The sequence below is a fragment of the Mustela erminea genome, chromosome 20 (genome assembly GCF_009829155.1).
Source record: "Mustela erminea isolate mMusErm1 chromosome 20, mMusErm1.Pri, whole genome shotgun sequence".
Classification (NCBI taxonomy): Eukaryota; Metazoa; Chordata; class Mammalia; order Carnivora; family Mustelidae; genus Mustela; species Mustela erminea.
This window is the reverse complement of record NC_045633.1, coordinates 1,521,411-1,542,879: the sequence shown is the minus strand read 5'-3', so window position 1 is coordinate 1,542,879 and position 21,469 is coordinate 1,521,411. Positions and strand designations below refer to the sequence as shown.

The 21,469-nt window shown below is 51.4% G+C and overlaps 1 protein-coding gene across 1 annotated transcript; it reads right to left on the bottom strand.

The window, feature by feature from the left end:
• Positions 1 to 233: 233 nt before the first annotated feature.
• On the bottom strand, positions 234 to 20,496 carry LOC116581500 (eukaryotic translation initiation factor 3 subunit C). The gene is made up of 21 exons (XM_032328691.1): positions 20,388 to 20,496; positions 20,158 to 20,301; positions 18,344 to 18,409; positions 18,054 to 18,243; positions 17,355 to 17,480; positions 17,094 to 17,148; positions 16,866 to 16,975; positions 16,339 to 16,466; positions 9,806 to 9,965; positions 9,349 to 9,452; positions 8,754 to 8,895; positions 8,443 to 8,568; positions 8,010 to 8,103; positions 7,144 to 7,334; positions 6,693 to 6,917; positions 2,502 to 2,865; positions 1,130 to 1,289; positions 956 to 1,021; positions 780 to 867; positions 528 to 690; positions 234 to 432 (listed from the first exon to the last, which is right to left on the bottom strand). The coding sequence occupies exons 2-21, from the start codon at positions 20,256 to 20,258 to the stop codon at positions 350 to 352; spliced, it is 2,742 nt and encodes a 913-aa protein (XP_032184582.1). The 5' UTR covers positions 20,259 to 20,301; positions 20,388 to 20,496; the 3' UTR covers positions 234 to 349.
• Between the last annotated feature and the right edge of the window lie 973 nt (positions 20,497 to 21,469).

Genomic DNA, 21,469 nt, shown 5'->3' with positions numbered 1-21,469 from the left:
ATTCCTCCACGTCTATGCAGTTCACTTCGATGCACGCACTGCCGTCCAAGCCCCGGCAGAACTTCTCACGTGCTACTACAATTTTCTGTCCCAGGCAGAGAGCAGCAGGCTCGCTCAAGTCCCCTCCGCATCCTGCGCCCTGGGCCTACCACGTGGTGGAAGCTCAGAAACAGAATCCGCAAACGCCTGTGTCCCACCCACCCCTGTGGCGCCATGCAGAGGAGCACGCACGGTAACGACTCTAAGAACTTTAATAACTCGGGGCGCGGGCTACGACCGAGAGGCCGGAAGCACAGGAGCGAGGCCATCAGTAGGCCGTCTGAGGCCATCAGTAGGCCGTCTGAGGCCATCAGTAGGCCGTCTGAGACTGCTGCTGGCGGTAGCCGCCCCGGCGCATGTAGCCCTCGTTCTTGCGGTAGCCGTCCTTCTGGTCTGCAGGGGAGAGGGGAGGGGAGGAGGCCGTGAATGACCGCAAAGAGGCGGGAAGGGGGCCGGGACCTTGGGAGAAGAGGGACAGAACCACGGACCTCGGAAGTAGCCACCGTAGGTGCCCTGCTTGTGGTCGAACACCCGCTCATTATTCTCCACCAGGCTGCCCAGCTTCTCCGCCAGCTGCAGGGCCAGGTTCTGCTGGGCGGTGGGCTCGGTGCGGTGCATCACCACCGTCTGCGTCGGCTGGTCCAGGGAGGCCTGGTGGAAGCGAGGCAGCACGGCCATGACAGATCGGCACTCCCAATTCCCCACGACTGCACCTGCCCGTCTTCCGCCCTGGCCCTTACCATCAACTCCTCGTTAATGATCATCTTGCTGATGATGGAGTGCACAGTGGGCAGGTCCAGTTCAAACATGTCAGACAGAGTCTCCATGCTGGGGAGAAGGAAGGCAGAGAGTGGGCAGCAGTCAGGACCCGGGACCACAAGGCTGGGGCCTGTCGGCCGTCTCAGGGCCCTCCTACCTGATGGAGTCATAGACGCTGCTGTAGGTGAAGAGGTAGGTCCGCAGTGACTCCTCCTGAATCTTCCTGTGGGGCAGGAGAGGGTAAAGGGGGTAAATCTTCAGGGAAGGAGACCTTTTCTTCCCCGCCCCCCACGGCCCCCCACGGCCCCCCACGGCCCTCCTCTCTGCTCACCGAACCAGCATGGCTCGGACTTTGTCAGCTTCAGGGAAAAGGTCCCACACTTTGCCGTTCATCTTCTCGTTGATGATGAAGCTGTGGCAGGTCTTCCAGTCGCCCATCTTCATAGCCTTGGAGGCAGCAACCACGTGTTCCCTCATGGACTCAGGAGGGCCTGAAAGGTTGGGAATACGGCAGGGCCCGGGGTGAGCGCGGGACCATAGCTCCCGCCTCAGGCACCACTCAAGGAGGAACAAGGGACAGGAGAGCAACCAACCGGACTGGGACTCTCCAGCTCTCCAGTAAATAGCCCTGTGACTGTATAAATCACTTACTATCAAAACACACTTATTCAGACTAAATCCGTCTCTGGCATGCTTCAGGGGATTGGTGAGCCCCTTGAAAACAACAGCAATTATTGCGTCTATCCTCAGAGGTTCATTTCCCTAGGCCTAAAAAATTCTTCTTTCCTTCTTGTTTTTAAAGTAGGCTCCACACCCATGGTGCCTAACATGGGGGCTGAAGTCAGGACTCTGATATCGAGACCTGAGCTAAGATCAAGAGTTGGGACACATTTAACCAACCGAGACACCCAGGCACCCCAACCTAAAAAAATTTTCTAGTATCTCAGCTGGAACTGTATCTACCAAACTTCATTCCTTCTCATACCCCCGCTTCATGACTTAACCACAGCTGTGTATCACTGCTTCAATTTGTTTTTCTTTAAAAAGACAACCCAGGAAAAGAAAACATGGCAAGCAAGAGTAACTGGAGTTCAGAGTAGACAACGAAAAGTGCAAAAAACTTTACGAATGGAATGGATGGCAGGCGTCAAGAAACATGAACACGGCAGGTCCCAGCACAGGGAGCAAGCTCCAAGGTGTAAGAGATCAGCCCCGGAGAGTAACGTATGACTGAGGGTCAGCGTGAGGAAGAGAACACAACCCTTCCGATCAGCTTCTACTCTGTCACTTTAAAAAGACAAGGTTAGAGGCTCAAAGACTATTTCCCTACAAAACCAAAAGTAGCAGAGACCCGAACCCGAAACTGCCCTTTGATCCCTGGCAGTCATAAAGAGGCAGGGACTGCAGTGAGACAGAGACTTTCTCAATTTTCCAATTAGCATAAAACAAAGCCTCTGGGCACCTGGGTAGCTCCGCTGGTTAAATGCCTGCCTTTGGCTCAGATCGTGGTCCCAGGATGCTGGGATCGGGCGCCGCATCGGGCTCCAGGCTCAGCAGGGAACCTGCTCTCCCCCCCCCCTTCCCCCTCTGCTTGTGCACACATGTTCTCTCTCAAATAAATAAATAAAATCTTAAAAACAAATGCAGACAAGGCACCGAGGGGCGAGTGAGCAAGTCCGCGGCGCCGCAGGGCCCACACTCACCCAGCAGGGGCTGTCGCTCGCCCACCCGCAGCTGGTGATGGAACTGCTTGCTGATCATGCGGCGGCGGGCGTCGCTCTCGTGCGCGGCCATGTACGGGATCTCCAGGAGCATGGCGGACACCAGGTAGACACACTCCAGCAGCTCCAGGTTGATGTGCAGGTGGAAGGGCACCTGCCGGCGCCGCTCCACCTTCTCCTGCTCCTGGTTGCGCTCCTGCAGGCTGCGCAGCAGCAGCCCCTGGCCCAGCAGCTCCTTGGCCCGGCCGCTCGACTGGATGTCCAGCAGGGCGTTGTGCGCGTCCTTGGTCAGGCCTTGGCGGAAAGCACAGATGCCCAGCTGCACCATGGTGCGGTTGTACAGGATCTGCGAACGAGGGGCAAGGGGCTCAGAAGGGGCCGCCACAAGGCAAGCCGTCCACCCGGTCTGCAAATGTACGCCGAGCACCCCCAGGCTCCCGAGCGCTAGGCTAGGGGCTGGGACAGAGAACAAAACTGACAAGTCCCCGTCCTCCCACGGAGCTGACGTGCTAGGGCTAAGGGGGCGGAGGACAAAATAACCCCAGTATGCAGAAGGGGACTCATGCCAAGGAGAAAAAGAAAACAGAGGAGGGAGTTGAGAAGGGAGCTGTGTGGTGGTGGCAGGAACTCAATTTTATACTGGGTAACTAGGGGAGGCCTCATTCTCAGGGGAGTGAGTTTAAATAAACACCTGACAGAAAAAAAGGGACCAAGTCATGCAGGTATCTGGAAGAAGAGTATTCTAGAAAAAAGGAAAAGTCAATGCAAAAAGGCTCCTGTGGAAAACCGTGCCAGGCGTACTCAAGGGACCAGGAGAGCCATCCGGCTGCAAGTGTGAAGGTGTGAGCATGAACCGGACAGGCAAGCACGCGGCCCCGTATGCCACGGGGATGCTTCTAGGAGGGGAGCCCATGGGAAGGTTTTGAGAAAGTAAGTATCATCTGAGTTAACAGCGTTAAGCCTGGCTGCTGCATTAGGAAGAGCCTGAAGGAAGAGAGAAGCAGAGACCGGAAGATGACGGTGGCTCTGACCAGAGGGCAGCAGCGGAGCTGGTAAGTGGTTAGGTGCGGACTCCGAGCACAGGTGGCGCGGGCGGGGATCAGACGAGGGACGTCGGAGAAAAACAAGAATGGAGTTTGACTGAGGTTTCTAGCCGAGGCAACTGAAAATTTGGACCTGCCACTCATGAAGACAGGGGAAGATTTTAAGTAGTATAAATGGGGGGGTGGATAAAGTCTTTATTGATGACAATAAAAGTATACAGGTCAGTACCAGTCCTGAACCCAGAGACAAAGAGCCTGAAAAAACATTAGCACACAAAATCCAGCTGTATAGAACAGAGATAACAGATCATGATCAAACAGGCCATATGTCTGGAATGAAAAGCAGATACAAAAATCCAAAATCATGGTTACTCACCGTCTGAACACAATAAAGGAGAAAAAACTGCATCATTTCAGTTGATGCAGAAAAAGCTCTAAGTAAAATTCAACATCTATTTTAGGACAAAAATTCTCCGTTAACTAGGATCAGAAGAGAACTTCATCAATCTGAGAAAGTGCATCTACGGAAGTACTGCAGCTAACCTTATACTCCAGGGTAAAATGCTGACCACTTCCCTAAGACTGGGGACAAGGCAAGATGCTTGCTCTCGCTACCTCTGTGAAGCACTACATACTGGAGATCTGAGTGATGGCAAAGTGGCAAGAAGGAAAGAAAAACAGAAGGGCGCTTGGGTGGCTTGGTCGCTAAGCCTCTGCCTCTGGCTCAGGTCATGATCTCAGGGTCCCGGGATCAAGCCCTGCACGGGGCTCCCGGCTCAGCGGGGAGCCTGCTTTTCCCTATCCAGCCCCTCTCTCCCGCCTGTGCGCACGCGCTCTCTCTCTCAAATAAATGAATAAAAACTTAAAAAAATTTTTTTTAAAAAAGGGAAGTCATAAAGACTAGTATAGTAATAAAACTGTCTGTATGCAAATGACATGGTAATTTCAGCAGAGAAGCTAAACTGATCAAGTGAATTTAGCAAAACAGATGCATTCAAGGCCAAAATACAAAAATGAATTCTATTTTTATATATCAGTAATTAACAATTGAAAATGAGATAAAAAAACAGTAACATTTACAATAGCAGTGGAAGTCCTAATATTCAGGAATAATTTCTTTTTTTCTTTTTTTTTGTAGAGAAACAGAGAGAGAAAGTGGGGGTGGAGGAAGGGGACAGTGGAAGAGGGAGAGAGAATTTCTTATTTTTATTTTATTTTATTTTTTTAAAGATTTTATTTATTGATTTGACAGAGAAAAGAAGAGAGATCACAAGTAGGCAGAGAAGCAGAAGGGGGGTAGGGTGCGCGGGGAGGGGAAGCAGGTTCCCCGCTGAACAGAGAGGCCGATACGGGGCTCGATCCCAGGACCCCAAGATCACGACCGAGCCGAAGGCAGAGGCTTAACCCACTGAGCCACCGAGGCGGAGAGAGAGAATCTTAAGCAGACTTCACACCCAGCGCAAAGCCCAGTGCAGGGCTCGATCTCATGACCCTGAGATCATGACTGGAGCCAAAATCAAGAGTCCGTGCTTAACTGACAAGACAACCTTTGAGGAATAATTTCTGAAAAAAATGAAAACCACAGAATACTGCAGAGAGAAATTCAAAATGAAATAAGGTGTAAGACTGGAAGACTGGATTGTTATTAAGATGTTAATCCTCTCAAAACTGATTTAGAGTCCACAGAATTCCAGTAGGCATTTTTGTAGAGAATGACAAGAAAATTCTAAAATTTATGTGAGAATTCTTAGGAAAAAACCAGGTGGAAGGACTCATACTACCTGACTTCAAGACTCACAGTCAGAGTCATCAAGCCAGTGTGGGACTGGCACAAAGACACAGAGATGAATGAATGGAACAGAACAGAACAGAACAAAAATACACTTACAATTATGAGGCCTTCTGGTTTTTTTCATGTGGTTTTCCACAAAGGCACCAAAACAATCGATGGGGAAAGAACGTCTTTGACCCTGACTTCATACCACGTATCAAAACCATAGATCTAAACGTGAAAGCTAAAGCCTTTAAGAACTTTCAAAAAAATAACAAAAGGTTAAGAAAAAACAAAAGTATCTTCATGAATTATTGAAGTTTCTTTAGCTAAGACCCCAAAAATAAGCATGAAAGAAAAAACTGTTACATTAGACTATACCACCAGACATGGTGTTAAAAATGAATAGGCAGAACACACACAGGAAAAAAATATTTGAAAAACATTTGTCTGACAAACGTCAGATTATAATAAAAAGTGGTCGGTTTCAGGGGTTATCAGGGACTAGGAACCAACACCACAGGAGACACCATTCAACAACCAACGTGGCTTCAATTAGATCGACAGCGCCAGGTATCAACAAAGAGTAAACACGCACACGGTCCGGGAGGAGTGTAAAGTGATGTAACCATTTTGGGGTTTCTTATGAAACCGGACCCACACCTACACTTTGATCCTACTCTTAACCATTCACCCAGAGAAAACGCACAGCTGGTTATGACAGCCCCACACCGGAAGGAGACCAGGAGCCTCAAGAGGGAGAGAGATCAGGAACTTGAGATAATTCCATGCACGGGACCAAGACGGGACAAATTCGAATGCTGTTTAAAAACCGCCATCGCGTGGGTGCCCCTCAGATTTGCAGGTTAACATGTACTATTCGACACACCAAGATTATTTCATTGTTCCAAACGCATTTACAGGACCTGACCATTGGCGCGGCTGCAACGCTCCGATGTGACGTCGCCCCCGCACTGCCACAACAGCCAGCGGTCCCACAGTCCTGTCCCCACACACCGCACTGCACCTAGGCCCGTGCTTTCCTTAGTTTAACAACTTGTTAAGATTTCTCTCACCTTCTAAAGTAAGAGCTCTCTTGTGTTCCTCAACTAGACACACAGTAGGGATCATAAACATGAGCCAACCCCTAACCTCCACCCAGAGGCCTCCAGGGGCGTCAGAACAGGCCCCCACATGTGAGCGGGCAGGAGGATCAGAGATGTCGGGCATCTGGGTTCCGCTCACTTCTCCACCAGCCAGACAGGTAGCTAACCCGGTTGAGCCAGTATGCCCCAGGACAGGGGCCCGGCCCAGTCTTCCCTTGGCCACCAGGGCCAGAGCGGCCCGTCCCCATGCTACCTGCACCGGCGGGTCGGCGTGCTGGATGTTGTCCTGCAGGTGGCTCATGAGCATGAGGTCCCGGGCCTGGTACCAGCGCGAGTGCAGGGCGTGGTGGTAGATGTGGCAGAGGATGGCGCACGTGCGGATGCGGTCCGTGCGGTCCTTGGCGTAGATGTACTTGCACAGCCTCTCCATCAGCACGGCCGAGTCCTCACCCTCGTTCTCCGCCTGGTCTTGCTCAGACTGGGGGGCGGGGCAGGGTGCCGCTGGGAGACTCGGCAGAGACTGCGGCTCAGGCTTCAGCTGTCCGGCCTGGCTCCCGGCCCGGCTCCCGGCCCGGCTCCCGGCCCGGCTCCCGGCCCTCCCTGCGTCCCTCCCCGCTCACCTCCGAGCATTCCCAGGAGTCAGATCCGCTGTTACATCGGCACGGACACCTCCCTCTCCTCTGGGACCGGTCCACAAGACTCACCTTTGAGGAGCCCTCAGGGGGCGTGAGCTGCCGCTGGTGAGCTTTGTAATCAAACTTGTAGTAGGTGTGCAGGATGCGCCTCAAGTAGACGCGACAGATCTCCTCGGTGGTGCCCTTCTCCTCCAGGTAGCGCTGCACCCGCTCGATGATGGCGCACACCTGCGCCTCGTCCTTCAGGTGCTCCACGTACTCTGGCAGGGAGAGCCCCCCGCTCAGCGGGCACCGGGCTGCCCCCATCAAGCCAGCTACCGCCATGCACCTTCAGTACCCACCAGCCGTGTCCTCACCGTGCCCTGAAAACACCATCCCTTCCCCGGACACCCACTTTCTGTTCCTGTCCCGTGAGCTCTTCTGCTACCTCCCCCTCCTCATTCAGATCTTACTTCAAAGGGCCCCACAGCGGCCATCCCATCTCTAACACAGGTCCCTATTCAAATTCCTAACGCACGCTTCACGTTATCTGTTAATTGCCTCGTTTTATCTGCTTGTTTTAACTGTCTCTCTCCAGAACCAAAATATAAGCTCCAGCCTCTGGCTGCCTTGTCCATCACTCTGCCCCGACGGCATGTGCGGGCATTCATACCCCCAACCCAAGTGCCTCTGATCCAAGCCAAACAAGCAAAGCGGACTCAGGCCCGACCCCAACAATTCTCAAAGTATAGTCCACAAACAGCAGCATCACCAGGGAACGTGTAAGAAATGCAAAATTTAGGGGACCCCCCACCCCCGACCCTAGCATCTTCCCAGGCCCTTCATGTGAATGCTGGGGCAAGGCACGGGCCGGCCCCCAGACACTGTCAGTGAGACCCTTAGTGTCACTCCCTGCACCTTCCCTCTCACCGACGCCCACGCTTGCCCAAGCTTACCTTGGGAGTGAGGATCAGTATTTTGCATTATTTTGGTAAATTCTTCATCCATTCGTTCCACGAGGGTTAGGATACAGCCACGGACACGCAGTGGCTGAACAAGAAGGCGAGGAGGAGCAAATAAATTAACCCAGAATCAGTGCCAGACTGTGACCCTTCTGTTTCCACTAAGCCTTCATCAGCAGACAACGTACACCTCCAATTAGCCTCCAATTTCTCTCTCTTTTTTTTTTAAGGCTTTATTTACTCATTTGAGAGAGACAGACATAAGCAGAGGGAGAGGCGGAGGGAGAAGCAGACCCTGCTGAGCTGGGAACCCAATGCAGGCCCCGATCCCAGGACCCGAGATCATGACCCGAGCTGAAGGCAGATGCTTAACCATCTGAGCCACCCAGGTGCTACCCCCCGACCCCTCGCCAATTTAGGTCTCTACCTGGTCAACATTGTGCAGGTTCTCACTCTCCTCCAGAATGTTCTCTCCAACGAAGATGTTGGGGTTTGCAAACAGGATGTCCATCAGCTCATTGATGCAGTCCAGGCACTTCTGCCACATCTCAGGCTGTCAAGAGAGCAGATGGCAGTCCGAGGCGTGAAGGTGGCAAAAGCAGAAGACTCTTCACCAGGAATCCATGGGGCCTTCAGCTACCAAGACTGCTTCCACAGCCCTTGAGTTTTAAGGCACCGGGCCGGACCCCCCCCCACCCCGCAGCTCAGCTCCGGGACGCTCCTCTTCATCGCCCTCACCTTCATGTACGTGGCCAGGTTCGGGTTGTAGTCATAGAGAGAGGCGATGATATTGAACTTGATCTTGACTATAACACCCTCTCCCAGGTTGTTTTCAGACGCGATCTGTACCAGCAGCTGCAGCAGTTCAATCTGGGCTGCCCTGGGGGGGAACAGAAAGGTGCGAGGCATCAGACACAAATCAAAAAACCTCATCCTGTCACACAGCGTGCCCTCTTTTAGACAAGCAAGGGCAGCGGTCAGTCCCACTACCCCACTATCCTCACCACCTGCCTCCCTGCTTCTCCTTTATAAATTCCAAACAGAAGCAGCAATAATGCTAACAACCTGCTATCCCCTCCAGTTACCAAAAATTAAAGAAAGTGAGTATTCCCATTCTGCATATGGGAAAATAATCCCCAAAGTTTAAGTGACTGGTTTAAGATCAAAGGGAGAGTACAGAGCCGACCGGTATGTTCCAAGGACACCACTCCTTCAATGGCAAGCACACACAGACCTTCCCAGACAGTGCTGTTTCCCCATCAACCTCCATCCACGTCTTAGAGAAAAAGAGCATTCACCCCGCAATCCCACAGTCCCGGCCCGCGAATCTCACCGATCCGTCCCCTTCTTGCCTCGCGCCTGCAAGATCTCATTCAGCTTCTTGATGACGACAGCGTGCGTGATCTCGGTTCCCTTGGCAAACATTTTTGGCTTCTCCTGGGTAACACATGTCCTATCATGTGCAAGCTGACCCATTCTCGCCTTCACTCTTCTCCCAAACCAACCAGGGGGGCCCCCGTGTGCTCCTCCAAATGGTTTCCCAATTCATTTTAATACTAAAGCCCAGGTTAGTATTAAACTGGGTGGCTCGGTCAGGTAAGCGTCTGGCTCTTTGTTCCAGCTTGCGTCACGGACTCGACCCTGCACTGGGCTCCGCACTCAACGCGGAGTCTGCTTGAAGATTCTCTCCTGTGCCCCCTCCCCACTCAAGCACATGCGCATGCCCTCTCAAAGAAATCCTTTAAAAAAAAAGGTAAACACAGAAGAACACAAAACACTGCAGCCTCTACCTTAACGAGGGGCACGCCACCGCGGACCCTTTCCCACTCCCCGCCTTCATTGTCCTCCTCCTCCTCATCCAGGCGCTTAGATTTCCTATCGTGCTTCTTCTTGGCTTTGTCCTCCCGTTTCTTCTCAGCCGCCTTCTTGTCCTCTTCTGTGGTGGGAGCCCTGCCAGCAGGGAGAAGATGAAAGGCCAGCCCACTCTACCTCTGAGGCTGCTGCTTCTCATGAACTTCTCTTTTTCTCTCCATCAAGCCCTGGGTTCAAGTTATATTCGATGAGAGTGAACTAAAGTTAACCGTAACCACAGCCAAAGCAAGGACTACCAAGCATGTGAAGCTGGCCGAGAGCGAACCAAGGCCTGGGACCACATCATCTAAGAAAATCTTCCTGGTCTAATAAGGTAGAGGGGCCAGCCCAGTCGGTGTGGCCAGCCTGCCCTGTCGCCCCACAGCTGACTTCCCAGGTCTCCCGGAGGAAACTGTATCCATGAGACAGTGTTGTTCTTTAATACTAGTTGCTCTACCTAATCTTCTCACTAGCCAACAACCAACCAGTTTGCAGTCAGCGTAAAAATATTTGCTGTTCCCAGACTGAATGCTCCCCACTATGAGAATTAAACTAAATTCTGAATTTAAAAAACAACTGTTCAAGACAACAGAATTCCCCCCAAAAAGCAAGAGAGACCACTGGCTATCCCAAAGCGGTCTCAGGCCACTTGGTGTCTGAAACCATCTCCACATTTTAATACTATGTAAGGAAATATAAGCCCAACAACAAAAACAAATCATCTCAAACTTCCATAGATACTGATGAACAAATCTTTCCAAACTTAACAAATACTCAAATTATATTTCTCTTCAACTGCCACTTAAATATCTACAAACACCTTTCATTTTAACTGCTTAAAAGATCGGACTGCTTTAGTAGTAACTTAGAAACCTGCCGAAGGGACCCCTTTCGTGCCCGCTAACGGACGCCAGCACGCGGGAGCCGCGGGCTTCTCCCTGTACCACAGCAGCGCTCTCTGTTTAATGACAAAAGCTCCCTTGGAGGTAAAACCCTTTGCAAACACACAAAGTATGTTCATTAAACTGAAACCTCTTGGTCATATTCCTAAACCTTTAAGATCAAAAAACATAATGGTATTTTATGGGACGCCTGGGTGGCTCAGTCGGTTAATCCGCTGCCTTCCGCTCAGGTCATGATCCCAGAGTCCTGGGATCAAGTCTCACATCGGGCTCCTTGCTCAGTGGGGAGCCTGCTTCTTCCTCTGCCTGCCACTCTGCCTGTTTGTGCTCTCTCTCTGACAAATAAACAAATAAAATCTTAAAAAAAAAAACAAACCCAAAAACATAATGCTATTTTAAAATCAATGTTGCTTAAATTTCAAAAGAACTGGGGCGCCTGGGTGGCTCAGTGGGTTAAAGCCTCTGCCTTCGGCTCAGGTCATGATCTCAGGGTCCTGGGATCAAGTCCCGCATCGGGCTCTCTGCTCGGCGGGGAGCCTGCTTCCTCCTCTCTCTCTGCCTCTCTACCTACTTGTCATCTCTGTCACATAAATAAATAAAATCTTTAATAAAATAAAATAAAAAATTTTAAAAAAAATTTCAAAAGAACTTTCCAGGCCTAAAATTTTACTCCTAGCCCTAAGCATATTAGGATTAACACTTCAAAAACACAATGAACTCTCAACCTATGAAATCCCCCCCCGCTTTTTTTTTTTAAAGATTTCATTTTTAAGTAATCTCTACACCCAACATGGGGCTCGAACTCATAACCCTGAGATCAAGAGTTGCATGCTCCATCCACTGAGACAGCCAGGGACCCCTCTCACCCTATGAAATTCTAGTTGGAAGACAAATTTGGCTTGACCTCTCTGCTATGAAAGATTATACCTTTGTATAGTCACATCTTGTTAGGAATTAGAAAACTAATGTTTATGCTCTCTCAGTTATAAATCCAACTGACACAAGCTACTTCACCAACGGGGTATCACCAAATACGCTTCTTTTTTTTTTCCCCTAAAGATTTTATTTATTTATTTCTCAGAGTGAGAGAGAGAGAGAGTGAACACAGGCAGACAGAGTGATAGGCAGAGGCAGAGGGAGAAGCAGGCTCCCTGCCGAGCAAGGAGCCCGATGTGGGACTCGATCCCAGGATGCTGCGATCATGACCTGAGCTGAAGGCAGCTGCTTAACCAACTGAGCCACCCAGGCGTCCCTACGCTTCTTTTTAAATACGAAGCCAAGAGTCAAAAGGTATTAAGAGACACCAACATAAGCCAGCCCTAAAACTACGCTGGAAGGGATCATTCCACACCCTCTTAACAACAACTACTGAACTAGAGTCCCTATGCGCTCTTGCTTAGGATCCTAACAGTCCGGACATCCACTCCCACCAGATTCCTTCTGAGGCTCTCTCTCTCCCACACACACACGCACACACACACCCCTTCGCCTTCAGAGGCCAGTGACTCTTAGAAGTGGGCAGCATGTCTGTGAAATCCCACAGTCATGCTACTGGGGGTATATGACTTCCCCCAACACGCCTTCAAATCAAGGTTCGTAACCAAGACGACAGACTTACATTTTAAAATTATGTGTCTCCCTTCTCTTTCGCTCCTTTTGCAGTAATCTTTTTTGCCTTTTTTTCTCCACTGTCGACATTATCGGCAGTTAAATATTATCGAAGTTTCAAAAGAACCTTGCTCACTGTATCGACAGTTAAATATTATCTCAATCTCAAAAAAATCAGGACAGTTCGCTGGTGAAGGGCATCGGGAGCACATAACTGCCGGGTGACCCTTGAGCTGACCCCGGCTAACAGGAGACCCCTCACCTTCTCCCCGTCCTCGCAACGTACGTTCTGCCCACCATTCCCACTCTGGGGGCCGGTTCAAGAACACAGCCCTGTGAGCAACGTGTTAAGACCAGACTTCTGGACTGTATATGTGACGCTACCCCATTAAGAGCTCTGTATAAACTTGTATGATTCCTGTGGCGGGTGCAGAGATGGACTAGCCTTGGCACCTTCCAAGACAAGTCTCGCCTGTTAGCTCCCTTGCTTACAGAACCTGCCGCTGCCCACGTGGAGACATCTGCCTCTTTCTTTGGTCTCTCCCTGCCCTCCACGTACAGCGGCCGGCTTCAGATTTCACCCTCAGAACACCCAAGGTGGTGCCCCAACACTCACATTCGATTAAGAGAATAACATGGTCATTTATCAGAAGGGATCCAAGACACTAGATTTCATCAGACTGTAGTTAAGACTTCCTACCCCAGGGACACTGGGTGGCTCAGTGGGTTAAGCCTCTGCCTTCAGCTCAGGTCATGATCTCAGGGTCCTGGGATCGAGTCCCGCATCGGGCTCTCTGCTCAGCAGGGAGCCTGCTCCCCCCTCTCTCTGCCTGCCTCTCTGCGTACTTGTGATCTCTGTCAAATAAATAAATAAAATCTTAAGAAAAAAAAGACTTCCTACCCCAACTACAGGAAACACTGGAAACATTAATGTCCGATTAGAGGTAATGTAATTTACCTCTACTGTCCATATAGCAAGTTGAATCAACATTTTAGCCCCAAACTCACATTAATAACTTCCTTAGCTAAAAATTCGTTAACCCTAAATAAAAACTGTAATAAAGCCAGCCAAGACAATAATAAAGATGTATAATGAAGAACATGTGACTGTATTTGGATACTTTGGAAAAGTATGTCAATTAAGAAAAAAGCTACTTGAGGGGCTCCTGGGTGGCTCAGTTGGTTAAGCAACTGCCTTTGGCTCCGGTCGTGATCCTGGAGTCCTGGGATCAAGCTTGGCAGGGAGTTAAGCTTCTCCCTCTCCCTTTGCCCCTCCCCCAGGCTTGGGTGCTAAAGAGAAAAGCCACTTGAAAAAAGGAAAAAAATCCATTTCATTTAAAAGTTAACTGATTCTCTAAGGCATTCCCATAGATAGGCATATCCTGATTCAAAAACTAAATAGAACTAATAGACTAAATGTTTCTGATAGTATCTGTGATTGGCCTTCTATTTTCTGCCAAACCTACACCTAATGTCCAGGTGCCTTAATGTTGCTAGACAGCCTTACTGTACACCAAAAAGAGACAGAAGCTCTTGGTTTAAACTCATTCCTTTAGGTGCTTGTTTTAACCAAAAAACGAAAGCTGAGAAAATCTGATGAGGAAAAGGGTAGAGACTCATTTACTATGGAGATGCTGAAAAAGGATCCTGGCAGACATTATGGAAACAGACGGTCATGCTTCTAGAAAACCCATTAACAACTAACACCAACCCTGGTTGGCTTAGATTGCTAATGAGAAAAAAAACGTGCAATCAAAATTCACTGTTCCCATACCATCTGTGATTTCTCTCTCCTTGTTCTTTTTCCTTTTATATAAATCTTGCTTTCATCTTGGCTGGAAATCAACCTTAAAAACTGGTCTTGTGACTCATGTAAAAAATAGTGTCTCTGAATTATTCGTTGACATAAACTCAAACGCAATGTCAAAGACCTTTGAGGATCCCAAGGTTAACCCAACTTCTGTCAACTGAAATTTTAACTCAACCTAATTTTAGATTTTTTTGATTAGGTATACAAAATAAAATTTCACAGGCTAAAAATATAAATCAAGGGTAATCGCTAAAAGGATAAAATATAACTACCAAACCTGTGGAGGGAGCCACAATGAGTAAGAGAAGAAAAAAGTATACAATCTAGAAATGGTTTAAAAAGTAGAAAAAAGTAATTTGAGAGGCAGGGCAGGGCGTTGTGGGGGGCAGGGAAGGAAAAAATGAAACAAGATGGGATCGGGAGGGGACACACCATGAGGTTTAATCTCACAAAACAAACTGAGGGTTGGGGAGGGAGAGGGTGGCTCACTGCCGATTCACAGACCTGTACCCCTGGGGCAAATAATACATTATATGTTAGTTTTTTTTTAAAAAGTAGAAAACAGCGAGTGACAAAGAAAATAAAAGATAGAATTAACCTTAAGAACTCTGAGGGAAAAAAGCCAAATCCCTCCCAATCAAGTAACTGTGTGGTTGCATTTACATGAAACTCTAGAAAAAGCAAACTTACCTAGAGATAGAAAGCGAATCCGTGGTTACGCAGAGAAAGGGAGGGGGTGGACTGCCAGAAAGACCGGCAGGTTCTGGAGGTCTGTGACCTTCAGCCTCCCCCCACCAGTAGGCGGGAAGCAAGGCCTGGAGACCGAGCTGATTGCCAACGGGCAAGGACTCACTCACTCCTGCCTATGTAATAAAGCTCCACACACATCCCCGAACGATGGAGTTTGGCAAGCTTCCCAGCTGGTGGAAACACACGGAGGTGCGGGGAGTGTGGTGTACCCGGAAAGGGAATGCAAGCTCTGGGCCTGTTCCCCCGCACGCTGTCCCGCGCATCTCTCCTGCTTGGCTGTTCCTGAGTTGAACCCTTCACAAGTAAGGAACTTTCCCGAGTTCTATGGGTTGCTCTAGTGAGCTACTGAAGCTGAGGAGGGGGCTGTGGAAACTCTGGAACTAGAGCTGGTTGGTCAGAAGTACAGGAGCCAAACCTGGGACCTGCCACTGGCTTCTGAGGTGGCGGCAGTCTCGTAGGACTAAGCCCTTAACCTGTGGGGTCTGTGGTTAACTCTGGGTTGTTGCAGAACTGAACTGCCTGTTGAAAGCCACGCTGCTGTCCGCAGAGTTGCAGAACCGGTAGGTGTGAGGAAAAAACCCCACACATGTGGCATCAGAGGCGTTATAAACACACATACGTCAGATACATCTGCTTCCCGGGCTTTACCAGTCAAGTGAAGCACAAAATAAAAAAGGCTTTTCAACAAAATGCCTTTGCCTAGTCCTTTCTAGGGCCAGGGAACTCACGACCTTCTGAAGAAACGGAACCCCAACTTTTGAAAGCAGGACCGCAACCCCCACAACAGCAACAGCTCCCATAAGCAGCGGCACCGTTATCAATGGACTTGATACCGGACCGCTGTGGGGCACACAGGGGCAGGCATCACCCGACTCCAAAGGAAGACACGAAGACCCTGATGAGGGTGAAGTAACTCAGCAAAGCTGTCCAGCTACTGAAGGACTAAGGGCTGGAACCAGAGTCCAAATCAGACTCCTGCCCAGCTCCCAGAGTGTTCCCGGAAAGCTGAGAAGAGCAGCCACGCCGCCGGCTGGTCCTGGGCTGAGCTGCTGCCCTACACACCACTCTCAGCTCTCCCTGCAGCCAGGGGCAGGTAACCCTGACTCTACAGACGAGAAAACGGAAGACGAGAAGGAAAGCAGACTGTCCGACACCGTGCGCAGCTAGCTAGTGCCCGAAAGACACTTATTTACACCGCATGTGTGGTGAGTCCTCTCACGGTTAAAGACATCGGGACCCTCAAATTCCATCCTCAGGACACACTAGCTTTGTGACCACCGCCACCCCACATACTTGCCCAAGACCCCTCCGTCGGCCCGGACAACCCAAAAACACTGCAAGGAAGAAGCCATCACCCTCCAGTGGCTTCCCACTGTGGCCCAAGGCACCACTGATTTCTTACTTTTTCAGGAATCGTGAGGCCAGCACGGTCTGCTTCCCTTCTTCCTCCTCTGAGTCAGAATCAGAAGACGTGGAACCTGTGTCCCAGTCCTCGTCATCTTCTGAATCTTCTGAATCCTCATCATCATCCTTAGAGAAGGAAGAGAGAGAATCAGCAGGAAAAAGATGGGGAGACTGACTGGTCTCCCTGCTGACCCAAGCTGCAGGGATTTTCGGGAGCAAAACAAGAGAGCATATTCATGAAGCAGCACGTGAAGAGCTGGAGTGGACCACCAACCCCAGAGAGAAGTGAGGCCTTGCTCTAGGCACAGAGAGCTCCTGGGGGGCAGACCCCGGCCCTGAATCCAGTGCTCCAGGCTCCGGGTTGCTCCGTGCTCTAACCCAAGACGAAGCCTGGTCTCAAACCAGACTTCATTAAACCGCACCCCTGCCAAGCCTAGGACTCTGAGTCAGCTGTCTTGTCTCCAGGAACCTGAGAACGGTCCATGGCAGTCAAATCACCCTGCGTAGTCCCGCCCTGGCTCTTACCTCCATCTTTTTGAGGAATTTGCGACTCTCTCCAGAAGGAGCTTCTGATTTCTTCTTCAGGAAAGCTGCAGCGCTGACTCCATCCTCATCCTCATCCTCATCCGACGAGCCTGGGGGCGGGACGGACAGAGAAGAGTCAGTGGTGAGGAGCGAGGCGGAGGGCAACCAAGCACGCCAAGAGAATCGCTGTGCGCTAGAACCCTTCTCAGGGAGGGCCCCCACCCTCACCTTCTGAGTCCTCCTCATTCTTCTCGGCGTCTTCGTCTGCAGACTGCTCAGGGTTCTTAATCAAGGGAGACGTGAGAATCATTAACGACGCCTGCCAAACACCTGGCAAACACCGCTCCTTCCACACCGTCCTCCCCTCCACCCTGGAGACATGTCCTGATTCCTCCTCCAGGCACGCCTTCCATTTGCAGATGGCCTTCTGTCTTGCTGGGGGTGGTCACTGACCCTCCAGTCCAGAAAGCCTGCCTCTGGCACCCCCACCTGCTTGTAATTTGTGATGTGGGACTCAAAGTCCCGGTTGTATTTTCGGATCTTCTGGCGCAGCGTGCTCAGGGCCTTGGCGTTGTTCTTGTTCATCTTCTTCTTCCCGTCCTTGTCTTCCCACAGCTGAAGGTCAGCGGACGAAGAAAGAACCGGCAATGTGAGACGTCAGGCCTCGCCACAGCCATGAGTCCTGCTACCTGTATACCATCTGTACTGTCCACCAACTGTACGTAACTAGTTTTTAAAAGCTTCTTTGTGGGGCACCTGGGTAGCTCAGTGGGTTAAAGCCTCAGCCTTCGGCTTGGGTTGTGGTCCTGGGGTCCTGGGATCGAGCCCCACATCGGGCTCTCTGCTCAGCAGGGAGCCTGCTTCCCTTCCTCTCTCTGCGCCTGCCTCTCTCCTTACCTGTGATCTCTGTCAAATAAGTAAATAAAAGTCTTAAAAAAAAAAAAAAAAAAAGATCCTTTGTGTATCGTGACCAAAAGAAAAAAACAACACAAGTAAGATTATGAAAAGAAGTATGATTACAATTCTTGGCCAAAAAACATCCCTCTCTCTGCTTCACCCCTCTTTTTCTCAGGCCCCAGGAAGTACCGTATGTATAGCAAGAGGAGACAGGACCCCCCAAAGTGGGTTAGGAGCAGGACCCAGGTCCACAATCCCCTCCGGATCCTCCCTCATCCACAGAAATCACACCTCATTAAGATAGTCCTCCAGATCAGCCAGAATGCGGATATAGAACCGGGGGACACCTTCCTTGTCCACAATGCTCTTGGCCTTCCCATACGCTTTTCCCAGGAGCTCAAACTCTTCCAGGCACTTTGTGACATCCCGAATCTTCATGGCATTACGGATGGTCCGGATGAGGTTGGTCAGCTCCTCAAACCTGGGTTGGGAGCCCAAAACCACATTGGACATGCCCACCAACACCAGAAACCCCCACTGCTACAGAGATTCCCCACCGTCTGGCCTCCCCATGGCCTCACCTCTTGTCCTTGGCACTTCGGACAACTCTCTTGGTATCTTCTTCATCCTCGCTCAGCAACAAGGGCCTATTTGGAAAAACAGAGACCATGAACTGCCCTTCCTTGCTCTAGTCTTTTCAAGTGGTCTCTAGTTCTCTTCTCAGATGGGGCAGAGACTGGAATTCCTCGGGCCATCCTACTTGATGCTCAGCCTCGATGCTTCCTCTTCAAAACCTCGTCATACACAACTCAATCATCTACGCCTGCTTCACGTATGCCCTTTCACCAAACACTGTCGCACATACAAAGATGACCATCTCCACCCTCACAAAAATAAAAGCAGGTATCTACTTACTAGGTCAGAAAACTAATTACATGAAAACACGAGTACTAAAAGAAGTCAAGAAAAAAGGGTACTTCAGCTAGAATGGAAAAGGCTTTAAGAAGGTGGTACTTGAATTCGATCATAGAAACCAATGTTTTCCAGACTGTGTGAGAAGCCAAGAGTAAAGAGAAAGTCCTAATGGCTTTAGAACTTCTATTACTGGCATTTTTCTTTAAAAAGGAGAGACTAGGGGCAGTTGGGTGGCTCCGTGGGTTAAGCCTCTGCTTTGGGCTCAGGTCATGATCTCAGGGTCCTGGGATGGAGCTCCACATCGGGCTCTGCTTAGCAGGGAGCCTGCTCCCCCACCCCCCGCCTGCCTCTGTCTACTCGGGATCTCTGTCTGTCAAATAAATAAACAAAATCTTTAAAAATAAAGAAAGAAAGAAAGAAAGAAAGAAGACAGACAATATTAAGATAGCAACATATCTGCATTCATTTCATTTTATTCATTTTCCAATTATTTTCTACTTTAAAAAAAGCGATGTTGGTTTTCTGATTGGGGCAATACTACAAAGTTCTATTTGGGTGAGCACATGTGTGTATTCAAACGTATTATTAAACAGTGGCATGGGATACAGGAAAGGTGCACAGGGCAAGAAGTTCCTGAAACACGGCACTGTTTCAGAAAGTGAAAAGCACTTCAATTTACAGAGACAGGAGAAGGGTATTTATTTGTTTTTTGTTTGTTTGTTTCGTTTTGTTTTAAAGGCTCTCTCCGAGCAGAGAGCCGGATGCGGGGCTCGATCCCAGGACCCTGGGATCACGACGGGAGCGGAAGGCAGAGGCTTTAAGCACCGAGCCCTCCAGGCGCCCCTACTTGTCTTTAAGATCCTGATCTGTTTATTTGACTCTACAGAGAGCACGTGCGCAAGCAGGGGAGGAAAAGGGACTAGCAGCGCTCTCCAGGAACAGGGAGCCCCATGTGGAGCTGGATCCCAGCCCCCTGGGGTCCTGACTCCAGCCAAAGGCAGCGCTTAACCCACGGAGCCCCCCAGGCGCCCCAGAGGGAGGGTATTGAGGCGAGTGTCAGAGAAGGCGGTAACCGATGGCGGTGAGGCGGCCGACAGGACCAGCGGCTGCGCGTCAGAGCCGCATCCAGCGGACCCCAGTGCCCCGTGAGCACTTCGGGTTTTCGGTGCAGGAGTGACCGGGGCTTCCGGAGCCCGCGCCGAGCGCAGGCGGCGGAGCAGCGCCGCGGACGCGCAGGCCGCCCGGGGGGCTGACCCCGCTGACCCCGCAGCCCCCGCCCGCGCGACGTCTCCGCCGACCCTACCCCCGCCCCCGGAGCGGGGACTCGCACGCGCCGCGCACCCTGGAGCGCGCAGGCCGCCCTCCGACAACCGCGCGGTCCCTTCGACTCTCGACGTCCTCGGAGCCCGCCGCCGCCGCCGCCGCTCCCTGGGCCCCGCGCACCCCCCGAGGGCTCAGCACGGCGCGGGCCCCCACTCACTGTTTGCCGTAGTTGCCCCCGACGGGCTTGGTCACGAGCTCCTCCCCCGACAGAGACGACTCGGACTCGCTGTCGGAGCCGGTGGTGAAAAACCGCGACATGGCGACGGCGCTGAGGGCGGCGGCGCGCGCAGCCGGACCTGCGGGACAGCCGGCGTCACGACAGGAAGGCGCCGAGGTCGCCCCTTCCCGACCGCCCTCCCCTCGTCCCCACAAGCACCCCGGTCTGCGTCCCCTCCTCCAAGGACAAGGCCCAAGCAGCACGCCCCGCCGGAGCCCGCGAGTCACAGCGCGCAGCCGGAACGACGGAAACGCCGGAAGGGGGGGAAGGCGGGCCCCTGCGTCACTTCCGGGAGACGCTGACGAACTCTGTCCGCGACGGCACTCCGCTGTGGTCTCCGCCCCTCGCGGGGGCGGGGCCAGGGGCGGCGGGCGGGGCGGAGCCTGGAGAGCCTCGGAGCGGGCGGTCGGCGTCTCCACGCGGCCGCGCCCGCGACCTGCGGGGGCCGAGGGTCGGGGCGCGGAGTCGGCTTCTCTCAGGAACGCCCGCGTGACGCTGATGAGCTGCTAGGGTGCGGAGCCAGGCTCCGAGCGAACTTCAGAGCCGACTTGGGGTTCAGATCCTGCCTCTGCCGCTTGGGGCGAGTTTGGGCACGTTTCCTGACCTCGCTGCGCTGCTCCCTCCCCGACGACGAAGCGAAAACACTGGCACCGACGTCATCGGAGGTCTGAGAATTAATGACTCCGTAGACGCGAAGCATTTAGGGCAGTGCCGTGTGCACAATAAGCACGCAGTGCACAGTTAGCTGGCATTCACTCTTCGTGCCCCAAATGCTGATGTGCCCAGCGTGTCCCGCGAACCAGCAGGAATGCGTCCACGGACGCACGGAATACTCCCGCGGGTAAGACACAGTGGCCCCTGACTTCACAGGGAGCTCTAGTCTGTTGCAGTGGCATAAAGTATCCGGTGAACAGATAATTTCGGAAAGTGACGGGTTAGCCAGGAAGATTAATTTGAATAAGGGCAGAGCCGCTGAAGAGGGGACATTTGAGTTGAGACCCGAATGACAGAAAGATGACATGCAGATGGTCTTCTAGGCAAAGAGCATTCCCAACCCTTCTGCTGGGGAAGGGAAACAGCGAGTGTAAAGCTCCGAGGGAGGAATGAACCCGGCCACGTTCTGGGACTAAGGAGAATGCCCGTGTGTTATCAGTGGAGTGAGCGGGCATTAATAATAGTAGAATTAAGAATGATAGAAGCAGATAATATTAGACCGTGCAGGTCCTCATAGGCCTGTGGATTTAAATCCAGG